The sequence below is a fragment of the Myotis myotis genome, unplaced genomic scaffold (assembly GCF_014108235.1).
Source record: "Myotis myotis isolate mMyoMyo1 unplaced genomic scaffold, mMyoMyo1.p scaffold_m19_p_20, whole genome shotgun sequence".
NCBI lineage: Eukaryota > Metazoa > Chordata > Mammalia > Chiroptera > Vespertilionidae > Myotis > Myotis myotis.
In genome coordinates, this window is record NW_023416325.1 from 19,656,179 (window position 1) to 19,683,724 (window position 27,546).

The 27,546-nt window shown below is 51.2% G+C and overlaps 1 protein-coding gene across 1 annotated transcript in view; it reads right to left on the minus strand.

Annotated features, from left to right (window-relative positions):
- The window catches only part of NOS1 (nitric oxide synthase 1), a 104,195-nt gene that overhangs the window by 53,104 nt on the left and 23,545 nt on the right, over positions 1-27,546 (minus strand). The window contains exons 3-7 of the mRNA XM_036354296.1: positions 19,537-19,663; positions 3,393-3,521; positions 2,648-2,793; positions 1,405-1,567; positions 547-638 (exon numbers count right to left, since the gene is read on the minus strand). Coding sequence (XP_036210189.1) covers positions 547-638; positions 1,405-1,567; positions 2,648-2,793; positions 3,393-3,521; positions 19,537-19,663 — 657 coding nt within the window. The remainder of the gene's footprint in view (positions 1-546; positions 639-1,404; positions 1,568-2,647; positions 2,794-3,392; positions 3,522-19,536; positions 19,664-27,546) is intronic.

A 27,546-nucleotide genomic window follows, 5' to 3' on the forward strand; every position in this document is an offset into this window, starting at 1 on the left:
GGGCCCCAGCTGCTCCCTCCCAGCTGCTCCTTCCCAGCTGCAACCTGCCAGCCCACACAGGTGCCTTCCGCCTTGGCCTGCTCCTGGTGGCTTTGTTCCTCATACGGGGCAAGAGGAGCTGGCTTAGTGGAACCTGACGGAGTCGTCCCCACAGCAGTGGGAAGACACATTAGTTGCCTTTCCAACCAAAGGGGGATTCTCAGGGTGCCCTAGACAAGAGCAGGAGCCGGCAGAAGCAGGTCACCACAAACAATGGGGTTTTCCTGCTCCTGGGAAAGAGAAACATCCCTTCCTGCCCCCTCCATGGTGACACGGAACGGTGGGTTGAAAGTGATTTTGGCTGCTGTAGCTTTGGAAACCACTTGGAATTCTATTTTTCCCAGAAGAGAAGGGACATGGCGGTGGAACAAGGATGCCAGGCCACCGCTCCCAGCCTGGTGCATCTCCCCGAGAGGTGGCAGGGAGGATTTCCCTGGCAGGTGAGCCAACACCAGACCCAGGGGTCAGCGCTGGGGGGACTCCCCTTCCCCAGGCTGGTCAGCTCACCTGAGGTTCCCTTTGTTGGTGGCGTACTTGATGTGGTTGCAAATGTAGTTGAACATCCCATGAGCCGTGGTGCAGTCGCGGGCATCAAACACCTGGAAGAGGTGCAATGTGGGAGGGATGGCTTCTTCCTTCCCTCCTCACCTCCCCCAGGCAGCCTTCCCATTGGAGGAGGGCCCAGAGCCCACTCCAGCTGCTACCCCATTGGATTAGTGAGCACCTCCCCACCCCATCAAACCAGAAAAATCCCCAAAAAGGAGGCATGGAGTGTAAGTGATGTGGGAAAGGGATGGTGAGGAGAGGAGAGACTTTTATAGTCGGCTGGTTATATTTCCTGTTAGGTTATTAGGGATCAAAATCAAACCAAAACAAACAAACAAACAAACAAACAAACAAAACAAAGAAGAAACCTCTGAGCTCGAAAACTAATCTACTTCCAACTTGAAACTATTCCCCAGAGAAAAGTCATACCAAGGGACACAGAATCTGAAGGCGTTGGTGGTATAGTGGTGAGCATAGCTGCCTTCCAAGGGACACAGAATCTGATGTTTTTGGTGAGCAGGCAGATAACATCAATAAGCAAAGAGAGTAGGTGCAAGACAAAAGGGAGCGGTGGGGTCTGCGGTCAACTGGAGTGCATAAGCCTTAACAAGAGATACGCAAATTCATTTTAAACACTGCGTTGGCTATCGTCATGAGACATGGCTAGATTTGGCCATGATCTGAGAATCTGGGACCCCATGACGACCCTCTGGTGGTACTTCACCTTGGCCTCCAGCTGAGCCATTGTAAAGCTCACCCCTGAACCTACCACCCTCTCCACCAAAGGGCTCATCGTGGTAGCGAAGCCTCACCACCTACCTGCAGCTTGGACCACTGGATCCTGCCGACACAGCGGGAGGCATTCCTCCAGGCGTGCTTGGCCCCATAGATGAGCTCTGTGTCTTTGAGCTGGTAGGTGCTGGTGGTTTCAATCTCCTTGTTCACCTCGTCCAGCCTCTCCATGTGGGCTTTGGAGCCAAATCTGAGTAAGGAGGGAGGGAGGGAGGGAGGAGCGTCACCTTCTCTCCAACATCAGAGGTTGGCGAAAGGAGGGAGCTGTGACAGGAGGCCAGAAGCCACAGAAAGTCAGAGTTGATTTCTGGACACAATAGTTCAAGCACAAAGTAGAGGCTGCAAACGAAAGTGCCCACAAAGGTCCAGCAGTGACTGAACTGGCTGAGGGGGGCCCATGCCTGGCCCGAAGGGGACAGCTACTGCCCTGCTCCAGCCAGCTGTTGTCCTGAGAGCGGGAAGTGCGGGGGGGGGGGGGGGGGGCACGGCTGCAGATCTTTTGAAGAAACTGGAAATCTGAGTTTTAAAGAAAACTCTTCTCATTTTAAATGATGGCAGTGAATGAAATTTTAGAAAGTACAAAAAAATTATTATGAAAATTGTCAGACTTATGAAAAGGTATAGAGAATAATACAATGAACACCCACACCCCAAGCCTAAGAATTAATAAATAAATAAGGACTAATACCATCGATCCTTGGGGTCTACTTCCCCATAATGGCCCACCTTCTTCCCAGAAGTGACTGCTATTTTGCATCTACATTCTCATGCTTTTGCTTATACTTCTGTCTACGTATACAGATAGCCCCTGAATCATGTGCAGTATTGTTCTGCAAGTTTAAAATGTTTATATAAATGGTGATGACCTGAATGTACCCTTTTACACCTGTCCTTTCCTTCTTTCACTCTAAGTTATTTGTGAGCTTCATTCCCATGAGCAGAGTGCTAACCCATTCATTTCTTCAGCCGTATAGTATTTCATTATGGAAAACAGCGCATTTTATTTATAGATTCTCCTATCAATGGTGTTGAGGTGGTTTCCAGTTGGTTCTTTAATTTTTTCTCTATTCGAACAGTGTTTTGGTAAACATTTTTATGGATGCCTTCTGTGCAAAAGTGTGAGAGTTCCTTTAGGCTACATATCCAGCCAGGGAATTGCTTGAAATGTTTCAAGTGTAAGCAGCACTTTGCAGGCCAAACAAAAACATTTCTGGGGGCTAGATTTGGCTCTTGGGCCACCAAATTCCGACCTCTGTGTATATGAACTTGCCTTTTAATGGACGAGTAGTACTGATCAATGAACTCTTTGGCGAGAGGGAAGAGCTGCTCTTTAGTGCGGACGTCTTCAGGCCTCCGTATCTGCTGAGAAGGCTGCATGATGGAGCCCATACAGATGCGCTCGCTGCATCCCATTTCCTGGATGGAAAAGAGAGATTTGGGCTATCACTCGGTTCTGCCCAGGTGTGGCAGGTACTGGGCTGCAGACCCGCATGGGATATTCATGGTGGTGTTGACCTGGCCTTTAATTCCCCAGGGGGGTGTCTCGAGCACCAGCTTCAGATCACTGTTGGATGCGGTCATCAGCCAAGGCAAGGGATGAGAAGCAGCATTTTAAGGTTCTGAAAATGTTTGTTCAACTCAACAAGGGAAAGAGGGGCTTTGTGACTGGCCTTCCCTCGGGACTGAGTCCCAAGGAGCCACCGTGGCTTATTTGAACACGTCTATGGTGCGTTGATTGCAGGAAATGGCCCGGACTGTTCCCCTCCCTATAGTCACACCCCGTGCAATAGGCCTTTCTGGCCACGCCCCCTGAGGAGGGGGAGCCTCTTCCATCACCTCGTGAGTGGCCTGCAATACACTAGATGCCGGCAGCCTCTGAGGCTGTGACAACCAAAAGTGTCTTCGGATATCGCCAGGTACACAGGGCAGTCCCCGCCACAGAGAAGTATCCGGTCCCAGATGTGGCCAGTGCCGAGGTGGGTTGGTCCCGGTCCAGACCCTCCTGCGCTACTTACCAACGTGCTCTTAAGGTGGAGGGTGTCCGTGAGAACCACGTCGGTCTCCCAGTTCTTGACCTTGAGGAAGCGGGGGCACTTGGAGGGGCTGCCGTTCTTTGGGGGGGACTGTCTTCCCGAGGCAGGGGCCTGAGGAGAGAGTGAAGATGGGACGTCAGGCAGGAGGGCGCTGGAACATGGTCTCTGCTGGGACGGAGCGGCGCTGCTCCTCCCGGAATCTGTCCGAGTTACCAACTGTCTGCACAGAGAAGGGGTTTGACTCTCCCTGGCTGACACCTGAGAGGTGGCTGGGAACCTGGCGCCTCCACCTTTGCAGAAGGAGGTGCCTCAGAAGAGCCTTTCGGGTTCTGTTCTGGGGAGGAGAGTCAGGAACCCAAAGATGGTCAGGAGCCCCCTGGTGCCTAGCACAGGGTTTGGCATTGAGCAGGGCCTCACTGAAAGTTTGCTGAATGAATGCACGACTGAAAGGACGCCATCAGTTTCTCCGAAGGATAAAGCCCTCAGGGCTGAGGAGTCAAACTGGAGGCTGGGTCAAGCTACTTTTCCGGGCCTTCCTGCTACAGCCCGAACTCACCATTTCCAGCAGGTACTGGGGAAACAGAAGGTTTAAATTAGAAAGGTTTGCAGCATAGGACGTTTCCCCCAAATTTCAGGTTCCTGCCTCTCGAAGATAGATGCCCAGCATGTCCCTGTCCCGGGGCCTTTGCACTTCCCGTTCCCCGTCTTGGACACCTTCAGTTCTCCACCTGTCTTCACCTCTGCAATAAAACTGCCCAGTAGGTGAGGACGGGTAAGTCCTGGGCCGACCGATGTTGGCCCCTCCATTTCAGACCCACGTAAAAGGATCACATTCTGTCTCGGGCGTTTCTGAGCAGTTGTCTACCTGCCGGGAGAGGTGTGCCCGTGCATCGACAAGCATCGGTCACTCGCAAGCGTCAGGGAGAGGCAACAGGCATGCCCTGATGCGACAGCTGAGCAGGGGAGGGGAGGAGAAGAGGCGACGTTCAGTGACGTTCATGCCAAAGAGTAGAGCAATGGGCCGTGACCTTGAGGCAGGGCCCCGTCGATGTGCTAGGTGCTGCCCTGGGACACCTTGCTCAGAGTCAGACAGGCTCCTCGACCTGGAGCACTGTTGTGGGAGAATGGAGATAGTAAGTGAGTACACACACAGTATAATTTCAGGTGGTGTTAAGAGTATGAAATAGAAGGAGGTGATGACGACTAAGTGGAGGGGAGAAAGGCAAGTGCAAAGGTCCTGAGGTAGGGAGGAGTACGCTAAATTCCAAGGACCAGCAAAGAGGCCAGTGTGCCTGGAGTATGTGCATCATGGCGAGGACAAGGATACGAAGTCAGAAAGAAGGCAGGGTGCACGTTACATCAGCTTGGAGGACTTGAGTTGGGTGAAGGAGCTATGAATTACCATTAAACAGGCTAAGTCCAGGACAGAGATCACAGAGAACTCTGAACGACTACTGCTGAAAACTACCATTCAATGAGCACTTAATATGCGCCAAGCAATAACCTTATCATCCCCATTTCACAGATGAGAAAAGTGAGGCAAAGAGTGGTTAACCAAGGTGTCCAAGGTCACAGAGCTAGTAAGCGGGGGCCAGGAGTCAAATCCAGGTAGTATGACTCTCAAACCTTGCTCCTGTTTGACAATCCTGCTTCTTGGCCATTATGCATAATTCATTCATGAATTCATTCATCATTCATTCATTCAACACACAGTTATTGAGTGAGTATCTCCTATGTGCCAGGCAAGGCAGCAAGGGCCAGGGCTGCTGTGACAAACTAGACAGATGTGATCTCTGCCCCCATGGAGTTCACAACCAGTGGGAGGGGCATCACAACTGAATGAGCCACTATAATTGAGAGCAATGGGTACAGTAACGTGGGGCAGTGAGAGTATACAGGGGTCTATGCAAGCACATAGAAGAGGCATCCCACCCAGAGCATTTGGCTTCTAAGTAAGACCTGATGGACAAGTAGGTGTTAACCAGACAAAGAAGGGGGAGCAGCAGGGCCTTGCAGGCAGAGAGAACAGCTGTGCAAAGGTGGTGAGGCGAGTGGCCTATCGTGGCCACCTTTCTGGCCACTGGCCACCTCTGTGCTAAAGCATCCATACCGTCGTGTTAGAGTGCGGAACAGGAGGCAGGTGAACCGATAGCTCCAGGACAGAGCAGGGGACGGTAGCAGAGAATCAATAGAAACTGCCGTGACTCATGAGCTCCCACTCCTCCCTGCCCTGGCCAGATCTGGTCATTCCCAGTGGTTCCCATCTCAGCGCCGGACACCACCACCATCCATCCATCTGCGCCAGCCACAAGGGGGAGCTGTCCTGGGCATCATCCTCTTTATCTCCCATACTTACCTCACCTCCCACTCCCGCCCACTGTCGTTTTCTAAGTAGCTCTAGAGTCCATCCGCTCCTCTGTCCAACCACCATCATCTCTCACTTGCATGACGGAGCTCACCGCCTAAGCGTTAGCCATTACTTACTACCATCGGCGTTGTTATTCTGCTAACACAGTGCAACATCTGGCATGACGACTGCAACTACACCACTACCCGACTAGGAGCAGGAGAGGGAGCTGGATGACTTCTTCCCTTGTTCCCCTTTGGCACTTTGCATCCTGCCAAACTTTAAGTCCTTTTACCTGCGTCCCCTTGTGAAGCTACATACAAACAACCGCACTTCCTCCGAAGGCCCGGAAAGACATGCTCACACCCCCCTAGGACTGTCTCCACTGCTCTCTTCCAGCAGACGAACAGGTGGTGGAAGTCACACCTGGGCGAGCCTCTGTCGCGACAAAATCCTCTGATGGTGCCGACAACCGGTGCCCGTGAGAAGGAACGGTCCTCCCTTGGCCGTGCGGGAGGCACCGGACATCCTCCCTAAACGCCAGGCGTCACTAGGCCAGTTTAGAAACTCCCTGGACCATCACAGTAATGCCCCGGAGGCTGAGGAGCAGCTGGAATCCGGGGGGAGGAGGGAAAACAGAGGTGGTGCTGGTGTGGGGGTGGGACCCAGGACCCAGGGAGAGGGTGGGAGGGCAGAGGGTGGGAGCCCAGGAAGGCAGGAGGAAGAGGTGTGGCAGGAGCAGAGCTAACGGGACGAATAGAAGAGGCCATCTGTGGAGGTGCCAGATGTGTGAGGGGTGGTCATCAGGAGCCGAGTAATTGGGGCCCGAGCGCCAGGCGTGCCGCTCTCCGCCCCGGGCTGCCGAGTACACACTTGAAACCCAGCATTAGGAGGCCTCTGGCAGGGCTGCCGTATCGGGGCTTTGATGTTTTAATTAGCCAGCAGTCATATTAGATGACTCAAGAGGGGACAAGTGGGAGATTACTAGAGCAGTCAGGGGCCCTGCGTGGGGGATGCAAATGACTTTTCTGAGTGGGGACCCAGGTTCAGGTTAGAAATGCAATTAGTGGGCCTGTGAGTCATTATGTTGGGAACAGGGCATGGGTGGGCTTTGGGCTGGCGGCTCTGTGCGTCCTTTTCCGAGTTGGTGTCTGCGGTGGGTAATGGGAGCATTCCAGGTGGCGGGGGACACAGATTTGATCGAGTGGGTCCTGAGGGCTGCCTGCTCCCAGCTTTGGAAAGAAGGCTCTGAGCTCCGGAGCATTTCAGAGGCTGGGTCAGCACCTCTTAGCAGAGGCCCTGAGGAAGTGGAGGGAAAGGGCCTTGCAGCCCAAGGGAAGACAGCTAGGCAAGGTCACTGCCAGCCTGGGGCTCCAAGCCAGGAATTCATGCTTGTAGGACTTCTGACACCCTGATTGCTTCTCCTGTCCTTCCCTCTTTTCCTTCTCTCCTTCACCAAGTACATACAGAGCACCTACTGTGTGCCAGGCCTGGTGTCCTAGGCTCACAGTGGTCCCCACTGTCCTCCCACAACTGGGAGAAGCACCTTACGGCTGCATGTCCTAAAGTCGGGGTCGGGAAGCTCGGGCCCGCGAGCCAAATCTGGTTTGCTCCCTGTTTTGGCACAGCCTATAAGCTAAGAATGGCTTTTCCATTTTTGGTTTGTTAAGTGAAAAAAAATCCAAAGACTAATATTTCATGATGCATGTGAGTTACATGATGTTCAGATTTCAGTGTCCACCAATAAAGTTTTATTGGTACACAGCTACACGCACTCGTTTCCGTATTGTCTATGGCTGCTTTTGCAATACAATGACAGAGTAGCTGTGATGAAGACCAAGACTGTAGGGCCCACGAAGCCAAAACTCTTGCCCACCTTGTTCTCTATGGGAAAAGTTTGCAGACTCCGGAGCGAAAGCATTGGATTCCACTGGCTGAAGTGTAAGCAATTTTACTGTGTCTCCATCTGCTTAAATGTCACCACATTAGAGATCTTTTCTGATCACTTGTTAAAACAACGCCTCACTTGTCACTCTGTGCTGCCTCCCACCCTTACTCTGCTTTATTTTCCTTCATAGCACTTCCCCCTGCTTGCAATTCTTGTGGGAGTGTATGTATTTGCACGTGCACGTAAATATTTGTATCTTACACATTTATGTATGTGTCCCTAGATACAGTTTTTGGCCTACCCACTGTTCACTTTGTTCTATCTCTAGCCCCTAGACCAGTGCCCAGCATGTAGAACACGTTCAGCCAGTATTTGAGGTCGGCTGTAAACTGAACTGTGACCTCCGGGATTCATACATTGAAGCCATAACCCCCAGTGTGACTGCATTTGGAGATGGGGTAGTTAGGAGGTACTTAAGGTTAAATGAGGTCATGAGGGTGGGACCCTCATCTGATAGGATTGATGCCCTTAAAGGAAGAGGAAGACACACCTCTACTTCCACGCACACACGCAGAAAGGCTAGTAAGGGCACAGCAGAGGGGCCGTCTGCAAGCCGGGAGGAGAGCCCTCACCAAATGTGACCACGCTGGCCCCTTGGCCTTGGACATCTGGCCTCCAGAACTGTGAGAAGTAACTTTGTGTTGTGTAAGCCGCCCAGTCTGTGGAGTTCTGTTACGGCAGCTCGAGCTGACTCACATAAGATCAAACGCATGTCAAAACTGAAGGGTCTGCTCGACCGGCATGACTCAGTGGATGAGCATCAACCTGTGAACCAGGAGGTCTCTGCTCAATCAGGTCAGGGCACATGCCTGGGTTCCGGGCTTGACCCCCAGCAGGGGATGTGTAGGAGGCGGACGATCAATGTTTCTCTCTCATCATTGATGTTTCTCTCTCTCTCTCCCTCTCCCTCCTTCTCTGAAGTCAATAAAAAAATATATATATATTTTTAAATTTCGAGGTCCCTTAAATGCTTAGCCAGAGACTAAAGAACCCCTGAAGCTACCTGACTGAGGGGGTGACCTTATCAAAGCCGAGTGTTGAAAAACATGTGACTGCAAGGCCTGCAGGCCAGGAAGGGAAGAGATGGAGACTGGGGTGCCAGGAGAGAGCCCTGAGGTGTGAGAGGGCGGGAAGGCAAAGGACCAAGTCAACACTGACTCAGAAGCTTCCGGCCTGAGTGGGTGGGAGCCAGTGAGCCTTAGAGCAGGAGTTGGGGGTGATGAGAAGGTGGAGGGAGGGAGGGAGGATTTTCAGGCAGGAAGGTAGACACCAGGCACAGGAATCTGGAAGATCTCAAAACAGAAGCCAAGCCCCTGCCCTTCCCCAGTTATACAGGAGCCTCTCAGTGATACAGGGACAGGAGCATGACAGCGGGCCCCTGGGAGACACAGAGCACCTCAGGAACTGCCATGGGTTGAACCCCGTCCCTTCCAAATTCATATGGTAACGCCCTACCCCCAGGAGCTCAGAATAGGACCTCATGTGGAGTTGCTAATGAAGGGATTCTGTTACAATGAGGTCATCCCGGCAGTCCCAATCCAACAGGACTGATGTCTCATAAAAGGGAAATTTGCCCTAGCTGGTGTGGCTCAGTGGATGGAGGGTCGGCCCCTGGACTGAAGGGTCCTGTGTTCGATTCCAGTCAAGGGCATGTACCTCAGTTGTAGGCTCGATCCCCAGCCCCAGTTGGGGCATATGTGGGAGGCAACCAATTGATGTGTCTCTCTCACATCAATGTTTCTCTCTCTGTCTCTCCCTCTCCCTCCCACTCTCTTTAAGAATGAGTGGAAAAATACCCTCAGGTGAGGATTAACACATACACAAAAATAATAAATAAAAAGGGGACATTTGGAGACAGACACATGCCCAGGGAGAATGCCACGCAACCTGCCCGCTTTGCTTCTGCGCAAATGAGGGCAGACACTGGGCTGAGGTGGGCAGCAGGCCATCCCCACCAGGGGCCAGACGCCCCGCACCGTGCCCTTTGCTGCAGCGCCCCGCAGCACGCTCCACCCTGCGGGCACCACCTCCCCCGGGCAGCCAGTGTTACCCGGTTACGAGCTGTGGCAGCTCAGGGTTCAGGACCACAGACCTGCAAAACAGCAAGTACCCATCCATCCGTGCAATTAAAAAATTGCTACTTAACAAACTTAACCAACTGTGTTTAATGCCTCGGAGTATAATTTCCTCGTAGTGCATTCAAAGCATTATTTCGCAAGTGATTCATTCTTTATAATAACTCTGTGGAAGCTTGACATCGCTGCTTCTTCTCCCCCTACTTTGATTTTACAGTCCATGGTCTATACTCTGGAGGGGGGTGGAAAAGGAGGTGCCTGGGAGGCAGTCCCATCACAGGGTGAGGGCCTCTGGCGATGAGGGGTCTTTAAGTTAGACTGTGGAGACTTTATCCAAGTGGGTTTATGCTAATCGCTGCAATGAAATCACAAGATAACCAGATAGACAATTTGCAACTTGATCCCATTACCACACGAGAATGTACATGTGCGTTATGAATTAATTTCATTTATTTTTATTTTATTTTTCTAATCCCTAAGTGCTGATACTAGCCCAAACAGCTGAAGCCAGTCCGGAAGGGCAGAACCTCGTTCCAAAGCCTCGCCCCTAAGCAATCCCCCCTCTCCCACAGGCCCCAGGGAGCCAGCCTCAGTGTGTCCCCGTGATTTCCACAGGCACCTCTCCCTGGAGAGTCAGCAGCCCTTTCCACCTCGGGCTCCCAGGCCAGTGTGCTCACTGAAGGGTCCTTTCCTCTAAGGCCGTCTTGTGGGGACCGGGGCTCCCCCAGGGCCTGGATCAATCTGATTGTAATGGACTTAGCCCGGGATGGCCCAGCCAAGGTGCTGACACTCATTCCAAAGAGCCAAGCCTAGGCCCTAAGACCCCAACCTAGTCCCCAAACAGCTGTAGCCAGTCCCTAAGGGCGGAACCCAGCCCTAAAGAGGGGAGCCCAGACCAGGTCAGCTGAACCCAGTCCTGAAGGGTGGAGCCTAGCCCCGTAGAGCAGAACCCATACCGGAACAGTGGAACCCAGTCCCAAATGGCGGAATCTAGCCCTGAAAGGTCTAGCTTAGGCCCGAATAGCCCAGCAAAGGCCTAAGAGCCGAATCCAGTCCCTAAGTGTGGACACTAGTATTGAAGAGTCGCGCCTACACCCGAAGAGGCAGCCTACCCCCAAGAGCTGAACCTTGTCCTCAATAGTTGAGCCCAGTCCCGAAGGGCGGAGCCTAGCCCTGAGGAGCCGAACCTATTCCCCTATGAATTAATTTAAAAGAAATCCTGTAATTGTCTTGTGGCCTGCCTCCATTATATTACATTGGACTGTGTGCGTGTGTTTACTAAAGAATTAAATTGCCAAATGTATATAGTTATAATGCACACGCTTTGTGATTATGTTTCTACCTTTTAAGATAACCTGGAACCTCAGAAAATGGACGTGGGCCGGGTCTCTACTGGCCTCTGAGAATCTCTGCTTGGGTTTTGGCCACTGATACTGATTTGCAAAGAGAGGAAGCAAAAATGACTTTGACCCGACGTGGCCTCTCTGGGTAGAGCCTGAGTGTGGCTGGGGTTGGAGGGGATGAATGAATGTGCAGAGCTGTGCCACTGGTCCCCGAACCAGAACGTCATTGTCCCACTCGGACAACATCCAGCATTGAATATACTCACTATTAAAATAAATAGTTAGCAAAATAAGTGGAAATTCCAGCAGGGCTGAGCCCAAACACCCGACAATTCAGGCCCCACTTCCTGGCTCCATCCTGGCTCTGACTGCCCAGGGAGGCTGGTCTCACGGCTGAATGACCTACAGAGATCCTGGGGTCACCGAGTAGGTGACGACTCAGGTGAAGGGAAGCGAAAGGTCAGCAAGGTTTGGGTTCGGGCCCTGGCTGGGTGTCGGCCTGGGGACTGAAGGGTCCCAGGTTCGATTCCGGTCAAGGGCATGTACCTTGGTTGCGGGCACATCCTCAGTGAGGGGTGTGTGGGAGGCAGGTGATTGATGTTTCTCTCTCATCGATGTTTCTAATTCTCTATTCCTCTCCCTTCCTCTCTGTAAAAATCAATAAAATATATTAAAAAAAAAAAAAAGATTTGGGTTCGGCTCCCACCAAGGCCTGGGGACATATCTGTTCAATATAAATTCCTGGAACGCATCTTTGCTGAGGGTCCTTGTCCTGTGTTTGAGGGCACCTGGGTAACCTGGGAAAGGGAGGGGACTAAAGATGCTGTTGGGGAAAATCCAGCCTGGTGTCTAACTCTGGTCATGAGCCAGATCGAGAGAAGGGAGAGCCAGCCTGATGGAGCTGGGGGCAAAAATGAGTTGAATAACCACTCGTAACTAGGGAGTTGGGGCACCCTCCCACAGAGAGAAATGAATCTCAAAACACAGGAGGTTCCTCAAGCTTCTAAGAGGCTTAGAGAAGGGAGTCATCAACCGGCACCCTGAGATGTCGACCTGATTGGGGCCCAAAGAGTCTGCTGAAGGCAGCCAGGTGGGGAACATCTGGGCACGATCCTACAAAACCCCAACCATCACGGGGACTGCTGCGTGTGTGTCTATGTTTGTAGCTTGTCTTGGATGTGGAAGTTTCTGGAGGTTGAGGCCAATATTTGATGAAAAGCTGACACTTGGGTTGTGAACTCCTTCAGGGCAGTGATCAAGGTCACGTTTAGTAAATGCCTGTTTTGTGCCCAACTTGGGTTAGGCCATTGCACATTTGCTGGTTCATTGCATCTTCATGGAAACCCATTTTTTCAGACGTGAAAACAGAAGCTCTGAGAGGTCAGGGGACGATCGCAAATTAACAACTAACAGGCAACCGGGCAGGGCATGGGATCAGGGCTTCGAAGCTCCTAGCTGTCCACTCCAGGCCTCACTGCATTCCCCTCTGCGCATTCCCAGAGCCTGGCCCCAGGAGGCATGAATGACATATGCTACAGTGACTTGAATGATGACAAGGATGATGATGTGGTCGTGATGGGACAGAAATGCAGCCCTGTCACCAAGACTCCCTTTCCCTTTCTGGGCCACAAGGGTGCCATCTGTAAAATGGGAATAGTGCTTCTTGCCCTATCTGCCTCACGTCAGCAAAATAAGAATCAGTAATATATCTTTACCTCAGTTAGTGACATAATAATTAGCCTCATTATAACGACAACAATAACAATACACATTTTTGGAGCACTTACTCTATGCCAGGCTCTATGCGTTAAGAGTGGACTGTGGCTCCATGGCCTGGGTTCAAGTCCCATCTCCTCCAGTCACTAGTCATGTGACCTTCATCAAGCTACTAAACACTTTCTTTGTGCCTCAGTTTTCTCATCTATAAAGTGGGAACAATAATAATACATCACTGGGTTGGGTTGGAGATGAAGTGAGACTACAGACCTCAAGGGCTTAGCACAGTGCCTGACCTGGCTCAAGAAACATTAGTTATGCCCCGGCCGGTGTGGCTCAGTTGGGTGGAGCATTATCCCATTCACCAAAAAAGTCGAAGGTTCAATTCCTGGTTAGGACACATACCCAGGTTGCAGGCTCGACCCCCCGTCGGGGCATGTCCAGGAGGCAACTCATTAATGTTTATCTATCATATTGATATTTCTCTCTCTCTCTCTCTCTCTCTCTCTCTCTCTCTCTCTCTCTCTCTCTCTCTTTCTCTCCCCCCTCCTTTCCTCTCTCTCTAAAATCAAAGAAACGTTTTTATTTATTTATTTATTTATTTTTATTTTTAATATATTTTATTGATTTTTTACAGAGAGGAAGGGAGAGAGACAGAGAGTCAGAAACATCGATGAGAGAGAAACATCGACCAGCCGCCTCCTGCACATCCCCCACCGGGGATGTGCCCGCAACCCAGGTACATGCCCTTGACCGGAATCGAACCTGGGACCCTTCAGTCCGCAGGCCGACGCTCCATCCACTGAGCCAAACCGGTTTCGGCAAGAAACGTTTTTTTTTAAAGAAACTTAGCTATTATCCTATCCTATATAATAAAAGGCTAATATGCAAATCAATGGCACGTTGGAACGACCAGTTGCTATGATGCATACTGACCACCAGGGGGCAGAGGCTCAACACAGGAGCTGCTCCCTGGTGGTCAGTGTGCTCCCACAGGGGGAGCGTTGCTTGGCCAGAAGCCAGGCTCACAGCTGGCGAGCACAGCAGTGGTGGAAGGAGCCTCTCCCGCCTCTGCAGCAGTGCTAAGGATGTCTGAATGCCAGGGAGCAGGCCTAAGCCATCAGTCGGACATCCCCCGAGGGCTTCCAGACTGCAAGAGAGTGTAGGCTGGGCTGAGGGCCCCCCGCCCCCGGCCAGTGCACGAATTTTGTGCACCAGGCCTCTAGTATACGTATAAAAGGCGAATATGTTAAGTGTCCCTCCGTCTGACTGGTCACTATGATGCACACTGACCACCAGGGGGCAGATGCTCAACATAGGAGCCAAGCTGCAGTGACGTGGCAGCAGCAGTTCTCGGGTGACACACCCTGAAGCTAGAGAGGAGGGAGCCCGATTCCTCACGGGGCAGTGCGATTCCACCTTCGGCCGTGGGTTATGTTGTTGCTGGGGCACTGTTGGCTCTGAACCTGATTTACTGCACACTTGCTTTTGTGTTCCACACCCTGTATGACAGCAACTTTGCAGAGTGCCCTCTTGCACTCTGGGACCTCTTGGGGGATGTTGGAGAGCTGTTTTCGGCCGATCCCCACAGGCCAGGCTGAGGGACCCCACCTACCGGAGGGACCCCACTCACTCCACAGATGCCTTTTGAGCCATGGGCCACCCCAGGTGCAGCCAGCTAGGGAGGGACCGAGGGAGGTTGGCTCCAGGGCATGTCTGGCCTGTCTCACCCAGTCCTGCCCCTTTCAATTAATTTCCTTTCAATGTGCAAGAATCCGTGCACCAGGTCACTAGTTATTATAGGTAATGCTATCATCCCACACAGGACCTCATTTCATCCTCCCCACAACCCCATGAGCCGATCAGACCCACTGAGAAATGAAGGCTCAGTGCAGATGCTCGCTGTCTGCCCAAGGTCACCAGCAGGAAGAGGCTGACCCCCGTGCTGCGTGCTTGGCCCAGGGCTGTGGTAAAGGAGTAGGAGGGTGGGGATGGCCACACGCCCACAAGGTGGTATTGCTATCAGTATTATTGTTATTTTTATCCCAACATCATTAATACGCAGTGAGTCAGAGCTGACTTAGAAGGTTCCAGGGCTGTCACTGAGAGCAGAGTGTTCGCTGGTTTGTCTTCATTTGTACACAATCGAGCTGGCTCCAGCTGCCCCCTTTTTGGTTTTCAGCAAAGCCAGCACTCGCTAGCCAGTTGGGGTGCAAAAAAGGACCCTCACGAGGCCTGGTCTTTTGAAGATTGGGGACCCACAAGCACTCCCCAATTGCCTCATCATTCGGAGCTCTCTGGAGTGGGGCGATGCTGACACTTACTTGGAAGCAGAGAATAGCTTCTCAACAGATTTTGACATTTGGAAAACATCCAGAAACCCCATGTCCCCAGGGGTGAGGGAGTGCCAGGCTCCTGATGAGGTGGAGGAAGTGGAGAGGGGGTTTCAATAGAAGCCATCTCTCTGACCACCTCACTGCCTCTGTCAGCCAGAGGGTGGGAGAGGGGCAGCCGGCTGAATAAGAGGGGAGAGCGCCAAATGGAAATCTCATTTCCCTCAGTCCCGAGACCCCCTTTGCACACACTAAGGACTGGACTGATGCTTAATTAGTATGTGAAAATAGATGTTCTGCCTTCAAGCAGGGCACGGTGCCACCCCTTGCCCCTTAGGAGAGCAAATCAGGTAGGCAAGGGACTAGGTGCTTAATCAGAAGGGAAAGCAAGAGGGCTTGATTCCATGCTAAAGTTTTGCAGGGAGAATGGACAAACAAGAAGTTTCTCTTTGTCATCTGATCTTGCACTTCCCAGCTTCCAGGACAGTGAGAAAGAAAGTTCTGTTGTTTATGAGCCACCCAGGCCATGGTATTCTCTTCTGGCAGCCTGGACGGACTAAGACACTGATCATTTCACCATGATATCCTGCAAAGGCGGCCAGCAGTGCTAGTCATCATGCCTGCTCTGTTCCCAGCATTGAGCCCCACCCACCAGGCTTTAAGTTCAGGGCTATGTTCAGGGTTAACAACGTCTAACTGAGGTGGATGGCATGAAAGGAAATGTCCAGAGTCCTGCTGCTCAGATTTCAGCAGGACCTTAAGGGTCCTTCTGGTGGGGGCAAGGCCTCCTCTGCTTCTTCCCTGTACCCAAATCTCAATCTGCTACTTATAACTTACTGAGAGAGACACAATAGGGAGTGCTGGCAAACCAGAGAGCCCTGTCTAGATGGGGCAGCTGCTACTCAGTCCAGGAGATTATCTATCTTTATATATATAACAGGCTAATGTGCAAAGTGTCCCTGTGGGAGTTCAACCAGGAGTTCTATCACTCGCTATGATGTGCGCTGACCACCAGGGGGCTCTGTGGAGTGAAGGGAGGCCCCGGCCAGCAGCTGGCAGCCAGGGAAGGGAGGCCCTGGCCAGCAGCCGGAAGGCCCTGTTCGGCCCTGATCACTGGCCAGGCCTGGGGGCTCTACCTGTGCATGAATTTTGTGCACTGGGCCTCTAGTTTCATCATAAGAATAGAGATCAATGTGGTCAGGTTGTCCACATTTTTAAGAGAAGTTGTAAATATGATATTTATATAAAATTTTGAAATATTGGCAATACATTCAAAGTTCAAATAGAGCCCTAGCTCGTTTGGCTCACTGGATAGCGTGTCGGCCTGCGGACTGAAGGGTCCCGGGTTTGATTCTGGTCAAGAGCACATGCCCAGGTTGTGGGCTCGATCCCCAGTAGGGGGCATGCAGGAGGCAGCCAATCAATGATTCCCTCTCATCATTGATGTTTCTATCTTTCTCCCCTCTTCCTTCCTCTCTGAAATTAATAACAAATATATTTTAAAAAATATATTTAAAAAAAGTTCAAATAGAAACTGTCTCTTAGGATAGCGGTCACCAACCTTTCGGACCTCACGGACCACTGGTTGGTGACCGCTGTCTTAGGATAAGACAGTGCAGCTCCAACAAATCATGTCTATAGTCCAAATCTTGCCCGAGGCTGCCTCTTTCTGTCCTTAGACTTAGGAAGGTTTTCATTATGGCAACACTTCTTTATTTCAATTAATAAAGAAAATATAACTCGGCCGGCATGGTTCAGTGGTTGAATGTTGACCTATGAACCAGGAGATCATGGTTGGATTCTGGGTCAGGGCACATGCCCAAGCTGCACACTTGATCCCCAGTAGGGGGCATGCAGGAGGCAGCCAATCAATGATTCTCTCTCATTGTTTATTTACTAGAGGCCCGGTGCACAAATTCGTGCACTGGTGGGGTCCAGCTGGCCTGCCCCTGATGGAGATCATCGGGGGCAGGCTGGCTGGGGTAGGGGCCAATTAGGGGTGGGGCCGGCTGGGGCAAGAGGCCACAGGTGTTCTAGTCATTCTGCCATTTGGTCTATTTGCATATTACCCTTTTATTATATAGGATTTATTTTAAAAATATACTCTTATTGATTTCAGAGAGGAAGGGAGAGGGTGAGAGAGATAGAAACATCAATGAGAGAGAATCATTGATCGGCTGCCTCCTGTATGTCCCACACTGGGGACTGAGCCCACAACCTGGGCATATATCCTGACGGGGAATCAAACCGTGACCTCCTGGTCCATAGGTCAATGCTCAACCACTGAGCCATGCCAGCCGCGCCTCTCTCATTGATGTTTCTCTCTCTCTCTCTCTCTCTCTCTCTCTCCATCTCTCTCCATCTCTGAAATAAAAAATGCATTTTTTTTTAAAGAAAGAAAATACATAGACTATTTTAACTTTATCTGCTCATTTCTCCATTAATGGATAACAGCCTCCTCACGCTCACAATGTGACCTTGATTTTCCCACTCATTTATGCGTTCAGTGGTTGCTTCTTGCATGTTCCCTGCCTAGAAATCAAACCCACAACCTTGGCATATACAGACAACCCTCCAACCAACTGAGCCACCCGGCCAGGGCATGACCTTGATTTCTGAGGCAGCATAAGGAGCTACAATTGTGCTTGTCCTCCGAACATTCCCAGAAGTCACTGCAAGAGGTAGAGGGAGTGGCCAGTGGGACCGTGGGTCTGACCTACCGCAGAATCCCTCATGTTCCTATCTTCCTGGCTAAGGACGCAGTCCCCATGGAGGCTCTGCGGCGTCCCATCCTCCCGTGAAGCTATGCAGAGAGGCTCTGAGTCCTTGCTCAGATGAGCTGGTGGAGAAAGTGCCATAGATGCTGCACCAGAAGAAAGAGCTTGGCAACCCGGCGCCCGGGGCTCGGGGCAGGTGTTGGGCAGGAAGAAGGAGGCCCGCTGAGTGACCTGGACCATGTCCACCTAGACGTCGCTGCAGGCAGAGCTGGGGCGGCAGCTTCACAAGCCTCCCTCGGGCTGCTGGCCCGTTAGCTGCCTGGGCAGGGGAGGAAGAGCTGCTGCTGTTCTCTAGCCAAATCGAGCGGTTCTCGGGAACCATATCTGCCCAGCAGCCGAACTACCTCTGGGCAAACTGACAAAGATGGAGCTGGTGAGGCTGCAGGGAAACAACCCGCCCCTACTCAGCCCGTAGGGTTGGCACGACCTTCATGATGAGCAATTTCTCAATTTCTGCTGAATAACAAGTGAATATGACCTTTGACCCAATAATTCCACTTCTAGGAATTTATTCTATTGAAAAGCCTGCCCGTGTGCCAAATAAGGTGTTTATACGATATCATTCTTTACAGCAATGTCATCGCAAAATATTGGCAATGACCCAAGAGTGTTCATTTTGGAGGATGGGCTCAATGAATATGGCAGAGGCAGGCAATGGAAAATTATGCAGCTGTCACAAAGAATGAGGACTCTCTTTATCTACTAGTTACTGGTGGTACTAATTTCTAGATATGCTGGTAAGTGAAAAAGCAGGGTGCAAAACTGTATAATGTACTCTCGTTTGTGTAAAAAATGTGTGCCTACTTGTCTCTCTATGCTAAAAGGACCACAAAAAATTACAACTATTACTTACGGTAGGGAGGGAAGCTTTGTGGCTGGGACTAAAGGAGAGAGAAACACTTTCCATCATGCACATTTTATAGCTTTTTAAAAAATATATTTTTATTGATTCCAGAGAGGAAGGGAGAGGGAGAGAGAGATAGAAACATCAATGATGAGAGATAATCATTGATCAACTGCCTCCTGCATGCCCCACACTGGGGACCAAGCCTGCATCCTGGGCCTGTGCCCTGACTGGGAATCAAACCATGACCTCCTGGTTCATAGGTCAATGCTCAACCACTGAGCCATGCCAGCCTGACATATTTTTTATATATATATATATGTTTTAAATCCTCATCCAAGGATATTTTTTCCATTGATTTTTTAGAGTGCAAAGGAGGGAGGAGCAGAGGGGAGAGAGAGAAACATCGATGTGAGAAAGACACGGCGACTGGCTACTTCCTAGATGTGCCCCAACTGGGCACAGGGTGCAAACATGCAACGGAGGTACTTGCCCTTGACCAGGAATGGAACCCACTATTTGATCTGCAGGCTGATGCTCTAACCACTGTGCAAAACTGGCCAGGGCTCTATTTTATCTTTTAAATCCTGAACCACGTGAGTGCCGTTAATGTAGAAACAGAATGAACATGTGAAAAATGGTAAGCTCACAAAGAAAAAAACACACCAAAGCAAAATCCATATCCCAGCATAGGTGCTCCTGGCTTCAGCCCCAACACCCTCCCAGCGGGCACCGCCCCTTACCTGCTCCTTCTCTGAATACGGGTTGTTGAGGACCACAGGCACGTTGCCCTTCCCCCACAGGTCATTGAAGACACGGTCATTCTCCACGCCGAGGGGCAGAGGTTTGTGTGACTTGGCATCCAGGTCTCTGGAAGGCAAGGGGGTGGCGTGAAGAAAGCAGGACGTGAGGGGTGGCCAGCGAGCTGGTGGCCCTGGTCTGGGATTCCCGAGTCAGTCCAGAGCCTTCACGGTCCACCCACATGACTACGTGGAGCCAGAGAGCACTGGGTGCCCAGCCTGCTGCCTCGTAGGATTGACAGCGCCCCACTGTCAAACACAAAGGTGAGCTCATCTAAGTTGGCACCCATGGCTGGCATCCACCTGTCTTCGTGGACATCATTTCAGGATGGCCATGACACGGACTGTGCTCCTTATCCCCTCCCTCATTTCTAAGATCTACGAACAGAGGAAGCCCACCTCCTAGCAGAACCCCAGGCAGAATCCCTGGACACAGTGATGCCCATCAGCCTTAATTATGTAGGAAGCAGGAGGCAGGAGGGATAGGGAAGGAAACCAGTCCCGTGGGCCAGGGTGGTACGTCATCCCAACGCTAGGCACTGACAACAAGGCTAATGACACCAGCCCAGGGTAAACAGGAATGATCTGAAGTAAGGGGAGCAGAGCAGGCAAAAATAATACTATTAAAATGATGGCGGGTGTTTGTTGTGCACTTTACATATGTCTTGGTTAATTTAATCTTTGTGACAACCTTCTTAGATAGGAATAGTCACCATTTTACAGATGGTAGAGGTGAGACAAGAGCTAAATTGCTGAAGGTCACAGGATCCCAGCCTGCTCTTCACCTCCTTCTGATGTGGAGGCTCTCATTATCATTTGTCATCATCATCACCGCCATCACACTACCATCACCACCACCATCACCTCCACCATCTCAGTCAGGATCATCACCTTCATCACTATCACAATCAACACCACCAACTTCTCTTCATCAGCCTAACTATCATCATCACCGCCATCACACTACCATTACCACCATCATCGCCTCCACCATCTCAGGATCATCACCTTCATCACTATCACAATCAACACTACCAACTTCTCTTCATCAGCCTAACTATCATCATCACCGCCATCACACTACCATCACCACCATCATCGCCTCCACCATCTCAGGATCATCACCGCCATCACACTACCATCACCACCATCATCGCCTCCACCATCTCAGGATCATCACCGCCATCACACTACCATCACCACCATTATCGCCTCCACCATCTCAGGATCATCACCTTCATCACTATGACAATCAACACCACCAACTTCTCTTCATCAGCCTAACTATCATCATCACCATCATCACCAGTGTTAGCACTGTCCATATCACCATCACCACTGCCATAATCACTCTCATCATTATCATCACCACCATCCCCATCCTCCTCCATCATGACCTTCACCACCACTATTATCAGGCTCACAGTCATGATCAGATGAGGAAACAGGCTCAGAGAGGTTAAGTCACTAGCCTCAGTAACACAGCTAGTGATGGTGGAGTTGGGATTCAAACCCAGGCTTGTTCCTGACTCTAGAGCTTGACCTCTGAACCAGAGCTCTCCTCACTCCCAGGCTCTGACCTTGAGTAGGTTCAGGAGGAGGCTCTCGGCAGGTTCCACAGCTGGCCATCCTCTGAGATGGAGGGAAAGCATGGCTGGGGTGGAACTGCGTTAAAATCCAGACCTGCTCTTCCTCCCTCCGAATGCTGCCCTCTGCTTCCTGACAACCTGTTCTTTTCAACCCTCCCCCAGGGTTACCCTGACTAGGGCATATGTCTGCTCCTCAACCTTGGGCGTCTAGGCTGGCCCTTGTCTAGCCTTCTGTACTATGTTTCCAGCTTTGGGGACTCTGGTCTTGGCTCCAGAATTTCCCCTGATCCCCCATCTGGTGCTGACAGCTGTTTGGGATGGATCAGAAGCGTGGCCCTGGGCAGCCAGCTGCTCCAGCTGCTCACTGGGGTCCAGCCAGACCCCTCTGCGCTGTGTTTTGCAGAGTTCTGGTGGCCCTCATCAAAGCCACTTCTGCTCTTTTGCTTTGGAGAGCTCTGCAACTGTCAGAGGGAACATACTGTTTTACCCTCTTTACTAGCAAAATGTCACCAAAACACACCGGGAGTCGTTCTTGATTACAGAACCCAGGGCAACAGTTTACCTACGTGGTGAAAAACAGAGGAAGCGTCTGCGGAGAGGGCTCCTCTAAATGTCACTCAGCTCCCTCTCAGCTCCGAAGCTCCTGACTCTGTGAGATCACACGACCCTAAACCCGGACTCAGCAGAGAAGGGAGGAGGCGAATACTGTTTGAGCATCTGTAATGTACCAGGTCCTTGCACAGAAATGATTTCATTTCATTGCAACAAATATTAAAAGCCCAATTTTACAGATGCGAAAACTGAGCCCCGAGAGGTTAGGTTAGTTTCCCAAGGTTCCACAGTAAGCACACGGCAGGGCTGGGATTTGAAACTAGGTCTGACAGATGCTCGGCCCAGATCCTTCCTTTAAAAAACAAACAGACTGAAAAAAAAACCCAGAGACAGAAAAAAACTAGTCAGGCTGCGCATGCTAAGCCAGAGGCTAAAGAGCAAGCAACCCAACATCGATCACAGAAGGAGGCCCGTTACAAGAATTACAGGGTCCGATTACCTAGGCAACTCTGAAATGGCTCCCGGGGGCTCCTCTGTGTGAATGGACAGGGAGCGAGCCACTTTCACCATCATCCTTTTTAAAAAGCCTTTAACAACTTTGTTTAAATAATGCTTGGGAAGTGTTCTGTCAACATGCACTTCTTTACGAGTCCCGTGTGATTAGTAGGAGAAGAATACTTTGAATATGGCACCAGGGAGAACAAGCAAGTTGAGTTATTTGGCTCCCATCCCCCCAGGGGCCAGATTAGAAGTAGATCTAGGTAGATGCCCACCCCCCAGTCTGTCAGTGGTAAGCGGGTCTGCGGGAAATGATCGGGCTTATTGCTGCAAATGCACTCGCCCTGGGACCTAGCTGCCTGATGGGCATGTAAGGGCAGTGCAGCCAGTGTAAGGACACGGGCTACGGAATGGGTTCAACGCTTAGCATCGATGGGTCTAAGCCAGGGGTGGGCAAACATTTTGACTCAAGGGCCACAATGGGTTCTTAAACTGGACCGGAGGGCCGGAACAAAAGCATGGATGGAGTGTTTGTGTGAACTAATATAAATTCAAAGTAAACATCATTACATAAAAGGGTACGGTCTTTTTTTTTTTTTTTTAGTTTTATTCATTTCAAATGGGCCGGATCTGGCCCGCGGGCCATAGTTTGCCCACGGCTGGTCTAAGCTGTGCAACTTGGGGTATTCAGGACACTTGTCTTTCCTAATTCTCCGTTTGTTCATCTCTAAAATAGGGTTGATCATACTCCCGCCTCGTTGCAATGGTTAAATGAGGTCACGCTCACAGCCCTTACACCTACCATCTCCGCTCTCCATTTGCTTATGGGCCGATCAGACGGAAGCAGAGAAAGGAAAGAGTACTTCTGTGTAAGACAGTCCAGATTCCTCCAAGCCGGCGTGGGCTAGCGGGACCTGCCACCACGGACACACTCTACCTCTGTGCTGTCCAGGAGTAGGGCCACTAGCACATGGGGCAACCGAGCACTTGAAACACGGCTACTGTCAGTGAGGAACTGAATGTTTCATGTTTCTCCCCTGAGGATATTTTCCCACTGATTTTTAGAGAGAGTGGAAGGGAGGAGGAGAGACAGAGAGAGAAACATAGATGTGAGAGAGACACAAGGATTGGTTGCCTCCCGCACGCGTTGACCAGGGCTGGGGATTGAACCTGCAACCGAGGTAGGTGCCCTTGACAGGAATCCAACCCAGGGCCCTTTGGTCCACCCGTGGGCCGACACTCTATCTACTGAGCCAAACCAGCCAGGGCCTGAATGTGTAATTCTAACTGTAACTGGGTGTAGACAGCTACTAGTATATGTGGCTAGTGGCTACAGCATTGGACAGTGGTGCTGAAAATCGTAACGTCGCTGAAGACTGGGAAATGAAGGCATCCATGGGTCCTACCTGGGACGGGGGTGCCTTCCCTGGGGGTCGGGGGACAGAGGCAGGGATGTCGCCCTCAGACCCTTTTTTGGACCATCACATCTTGTTCTCGGAGCCCAGGAATTTGGGAATTCTCTGCTTCCCTTCCAGACTCCCCCCTCCCACCATGCTCAGCCCTCACATTCACTCTGTCTCCCACCTGGAGCATTTTTCGGTGCTTTCTGGCAATGTCTAAACCAAAGCCATTTTTCTTCCACTTTGCTAGCTGGGTGATCAGACCCGAGCCAAGAGCCGGTCTAGCATCTCTACACCTTCTGGGAACCTTTGCCAGATCCTTCCAGCCGAGGCTCCCTGCGAGCCAGGATGCTCTTACCGCGCACACAGTGGGGACGGGGATGTGTGGGGGGTCTGGGCCTGACTCCACAGAGAGTTCTTGCAAGTGTTGATCAGCCCAGTGCTGACCACTAACCAACCCCGAGGACCCAGGAGGGGGAACAGGTGGGCCGGGTCTGTGTGCAGGGCACAGTCTGCAGGTGGGGGCTGCCAGCTCTGGCCCAGCCAGGCAAGGGGCCGCTGAGGAGCAGCCGGTCTTGGCAGGAAGCCCTGCTGGCATCTCTCAGCAGACAACCCCCTCTCTCTGAACCCCCTTCTCACCCACCCCATGCCAACAGCCTTGGGTTTCTGCCTCCACCTGGTTGTGGATTCTGGAGGCTGAATTCTAGCAGGAAGATGTGGGGACTGTGGAAACCAGTCCTGTGGTATGATGGGCAAAGTTTTTCTCCAAGATTTCAGCATGCTAGAAAGGAAAACGGTCTCCATAGAGAGAAAAGTATGCCCGTGAGAGTCAGAATTCTACGGCAAATGCTGTAGCTGAGAATGGGGTTCGGGCCTCTGGGTTCGGGACTAGTCATGACTGTAACACCTCGTATCCCAAACGCTGGGCAGGATTCTCGTGTCTCCAGGGCCCAGGCTGGGCGGATTGGGCTGAGTTTGGATCCTGGGAAACTGGAGAGCCCGCAACAGCCCCTCCCCACCACCCCCCGAGGCATCTCAGGGCCTCAGTTTCCCTTTTAGACTCTGAGAAAATAATCTGACAACCTCTGAAACTTGATGACTAGTGGTCAAGTGATCTGTGGCCAACACTGCAATCTACAAAGTCAGCTGTGTGACTTGGGACAAGTAACAGGAAAACAGGGTGCTATGAGGAGCAAACGAAGTCCTCGATGTAAAGACCTTAGCATGGGGCCAGGCCCACCTGCAGTGCTCTGTAGCGGCCGAACATAATGATAATAAAACCCAGGCCATTTGTGACAACGTACATGGACCTTGAGGGCATTCTGCAAAGTGAAATAAGTCAGAGGAAGAAAGACAACTACTGTATGATTTCATGTATATGTGAAATATAAAAACCAAACAAAAGCAAACTCATGGGTCCAGAGAACAGGTTGGTGGTTACCAGAGGTAAAGGGGTTTGGAGGAAGGGCAAAATGGGTGAAGGGGATCAATTCTATGGTGAAGGATGGTAACTAGATTTACGATAGTGAACATGATGTAGTGTATACAGATATTATAATGTTATATGCCTCAAATATATATAACCTTGTATACCAATTTTACCACAATAAAAAAAACCTGCCAAAAAAAAACCCAAAACCAAAACTCATGCTTGTCACAGAAGGCTCCCCTGCCCCCAAGTTAAGCTAATACTCTAGGGTCAAAATTGACTTCTGTTCCTCTAGCCACATTCTATTGCCTGGTTTCTCTTTAACTCTGGGCACTCATTGTGAGATTTCTAGGTAGAACCAGGACAGTGCTGTGTGTCCCCGGGCAAGTTGCTTAACCTCTCTGAGCTTCAGTTCTATAAAAGGGGGCTAAAACCACATGTCCTACTTAGGGAGCCTAACTCCTGCAACGAGGTAATCTGTAAGTAACCCCAAGTGGCAAAGAAGTTATCAGAGCCCAGGGCTGACCACCTGGTCCAGATGGAGGCTGGACTGGGGACCTTGGCCTCTTTAGAACCCTCCTTCAGGGCAGCAAGCTGACAACCTGGATTTCCTCTGCTAGGCAGCATTTTAAAGTGATCGCTCCCAAGTGCAGGAGGACTTGGAAGCCCCGAGTTTCTCTTCCTTGCAACCCCTCACACACTGCCACCACCTGCCAGGGCCACCCGCCACCCTGGGATGAAGGGATGGGGCTGTGTCTAGACTAAGCATCACTTCTACCCCCAGGTAAAGGCCAGCACCCCCAAACAACAGGACCAGGGATGCCCCAGGAAGGAGAGGGACTAGATGGAGCAGAATAAGTCTGTCCAAAGGAAAGAGGGATGGAAGGAAGGGAATGAGGCCGAGAGAGCAGGAGGTCAGGGGCACCGCTGAGAACCAGCCTCTGCTCAGACCCAGAAGTCACAGACCAGTAAACAAACCTGGGTGTGGGGCTCAGGGCCTGGCGGGCTGCCCGCCTCATGGTCACCTGTTCATGCAGCATCTGGGGTGCCAGTTCCGATCCTACCCCCACATGCAGCTTGGGTGGAGAGGCTCCTGGGAGGGTGCATCATTCCAGGCAGCCACATGCTCCAGGGGCCTGGACTGTGCCCGGCCTGCCAGCCCCGAGAGTGACCCCAAAGACACTGTCCCTGCGTTTCCCTTTCCTGACCAGGGACACGGATTCTTAGTGAGGCTCTTATTTCAGCCGCTAGGAGGCCGTTTGGCAATTTGTGGGGGCACCGGTGGTTGTCACAGTGGGAGGGAGGTGGCTTCTGGGGTCGCGGACATCCTGCAACGCCAGGCACACTCCCCACACGAGCACTAAGGGTCCTGACTGCCACGCCACCTTGGGACATTCGCACAGATTTTTAAAAAATGCCTAAATTGCTGAGCCATGATCCCAATTTGTCATTATGTATATATAGGCTTTAAAATAGACTGAATGTCCCAGGCATGCCACTGTTGCAACTAAATCAGAGGAATGGCATCGTTTTATTGGGAGCCGTTCACCATTTCAGGAGATCACATCACCAGGGCGACGACGCTGCTGGTGGCATTCGAGGTACCAAAACGACACACATGTGTCAATCTGCATCTGACTCCGCTGTGTTGGCGGCAATTCTATGTTTAGGTGCAAACAGCTGACCATTCCAGTGGAGTTGGGCCTGAGCACTAACATGTGAACTTGTAGGTTCTTTTATCATCAATTACTTTTTGCTCTGTCTCCTTTATTCTGTAGTTAGGGCATTAAATCGATTTTAAAAATGTCAAGTGTGGGTAGGTTATATGATCCATGAATTAGCTGCTGGTTAGTAAAGGGACATTTAAAAAGATCTGTTAAGCCCAGCCAGTGTGGGTCAGTGGTTGAGTGTCAACCCATGAACCAGGCGATCATGGTTCGATTCCTGGTCAGGGCACGTACTGGGTTGCAGGCTCAAACCTCAGGTAGGGGGCGTGTGGGAGGCAGCCGATCGATGTTTCTCTCTCATCATTGATGTTTTGATCTCTCTCTCCCTCTCCCTTCCTCTATGAAATCAATACAAAAATATTTAAATAAAAGATTTGTTAAAGGGGGGGGGGTTGCTTTGAGTCCAGCACGGGTATAAACCATTGAGCTTGGGGCACACGTGCTATTATTAAATATCCCTCATCCTTACCATTTCTGTTAGTGGTTTCATGGAGCCCTGGACTTGCCCTGCAGTGCTTTCTCCCAAATCTTACCTCCTGCAAAACAAGTTTTTTCTGCTGCTTTCAGTCAAACAATTGCACGACGTGCAAGGTTGGCCCGGCTGCTGCTTCCTGCCCAGAGAAGGAGCTGGAAGAACCCACTGGGTTGCCAGCTTTCCTCTCCATAGAATCAGAAAACGCCGGCCTGGGCCACACCGAGGGGCTGGCACCCACTTCTTCAAGTTCTAGCCTCGGCTCCCACCTAATCCGAGCAGGAGC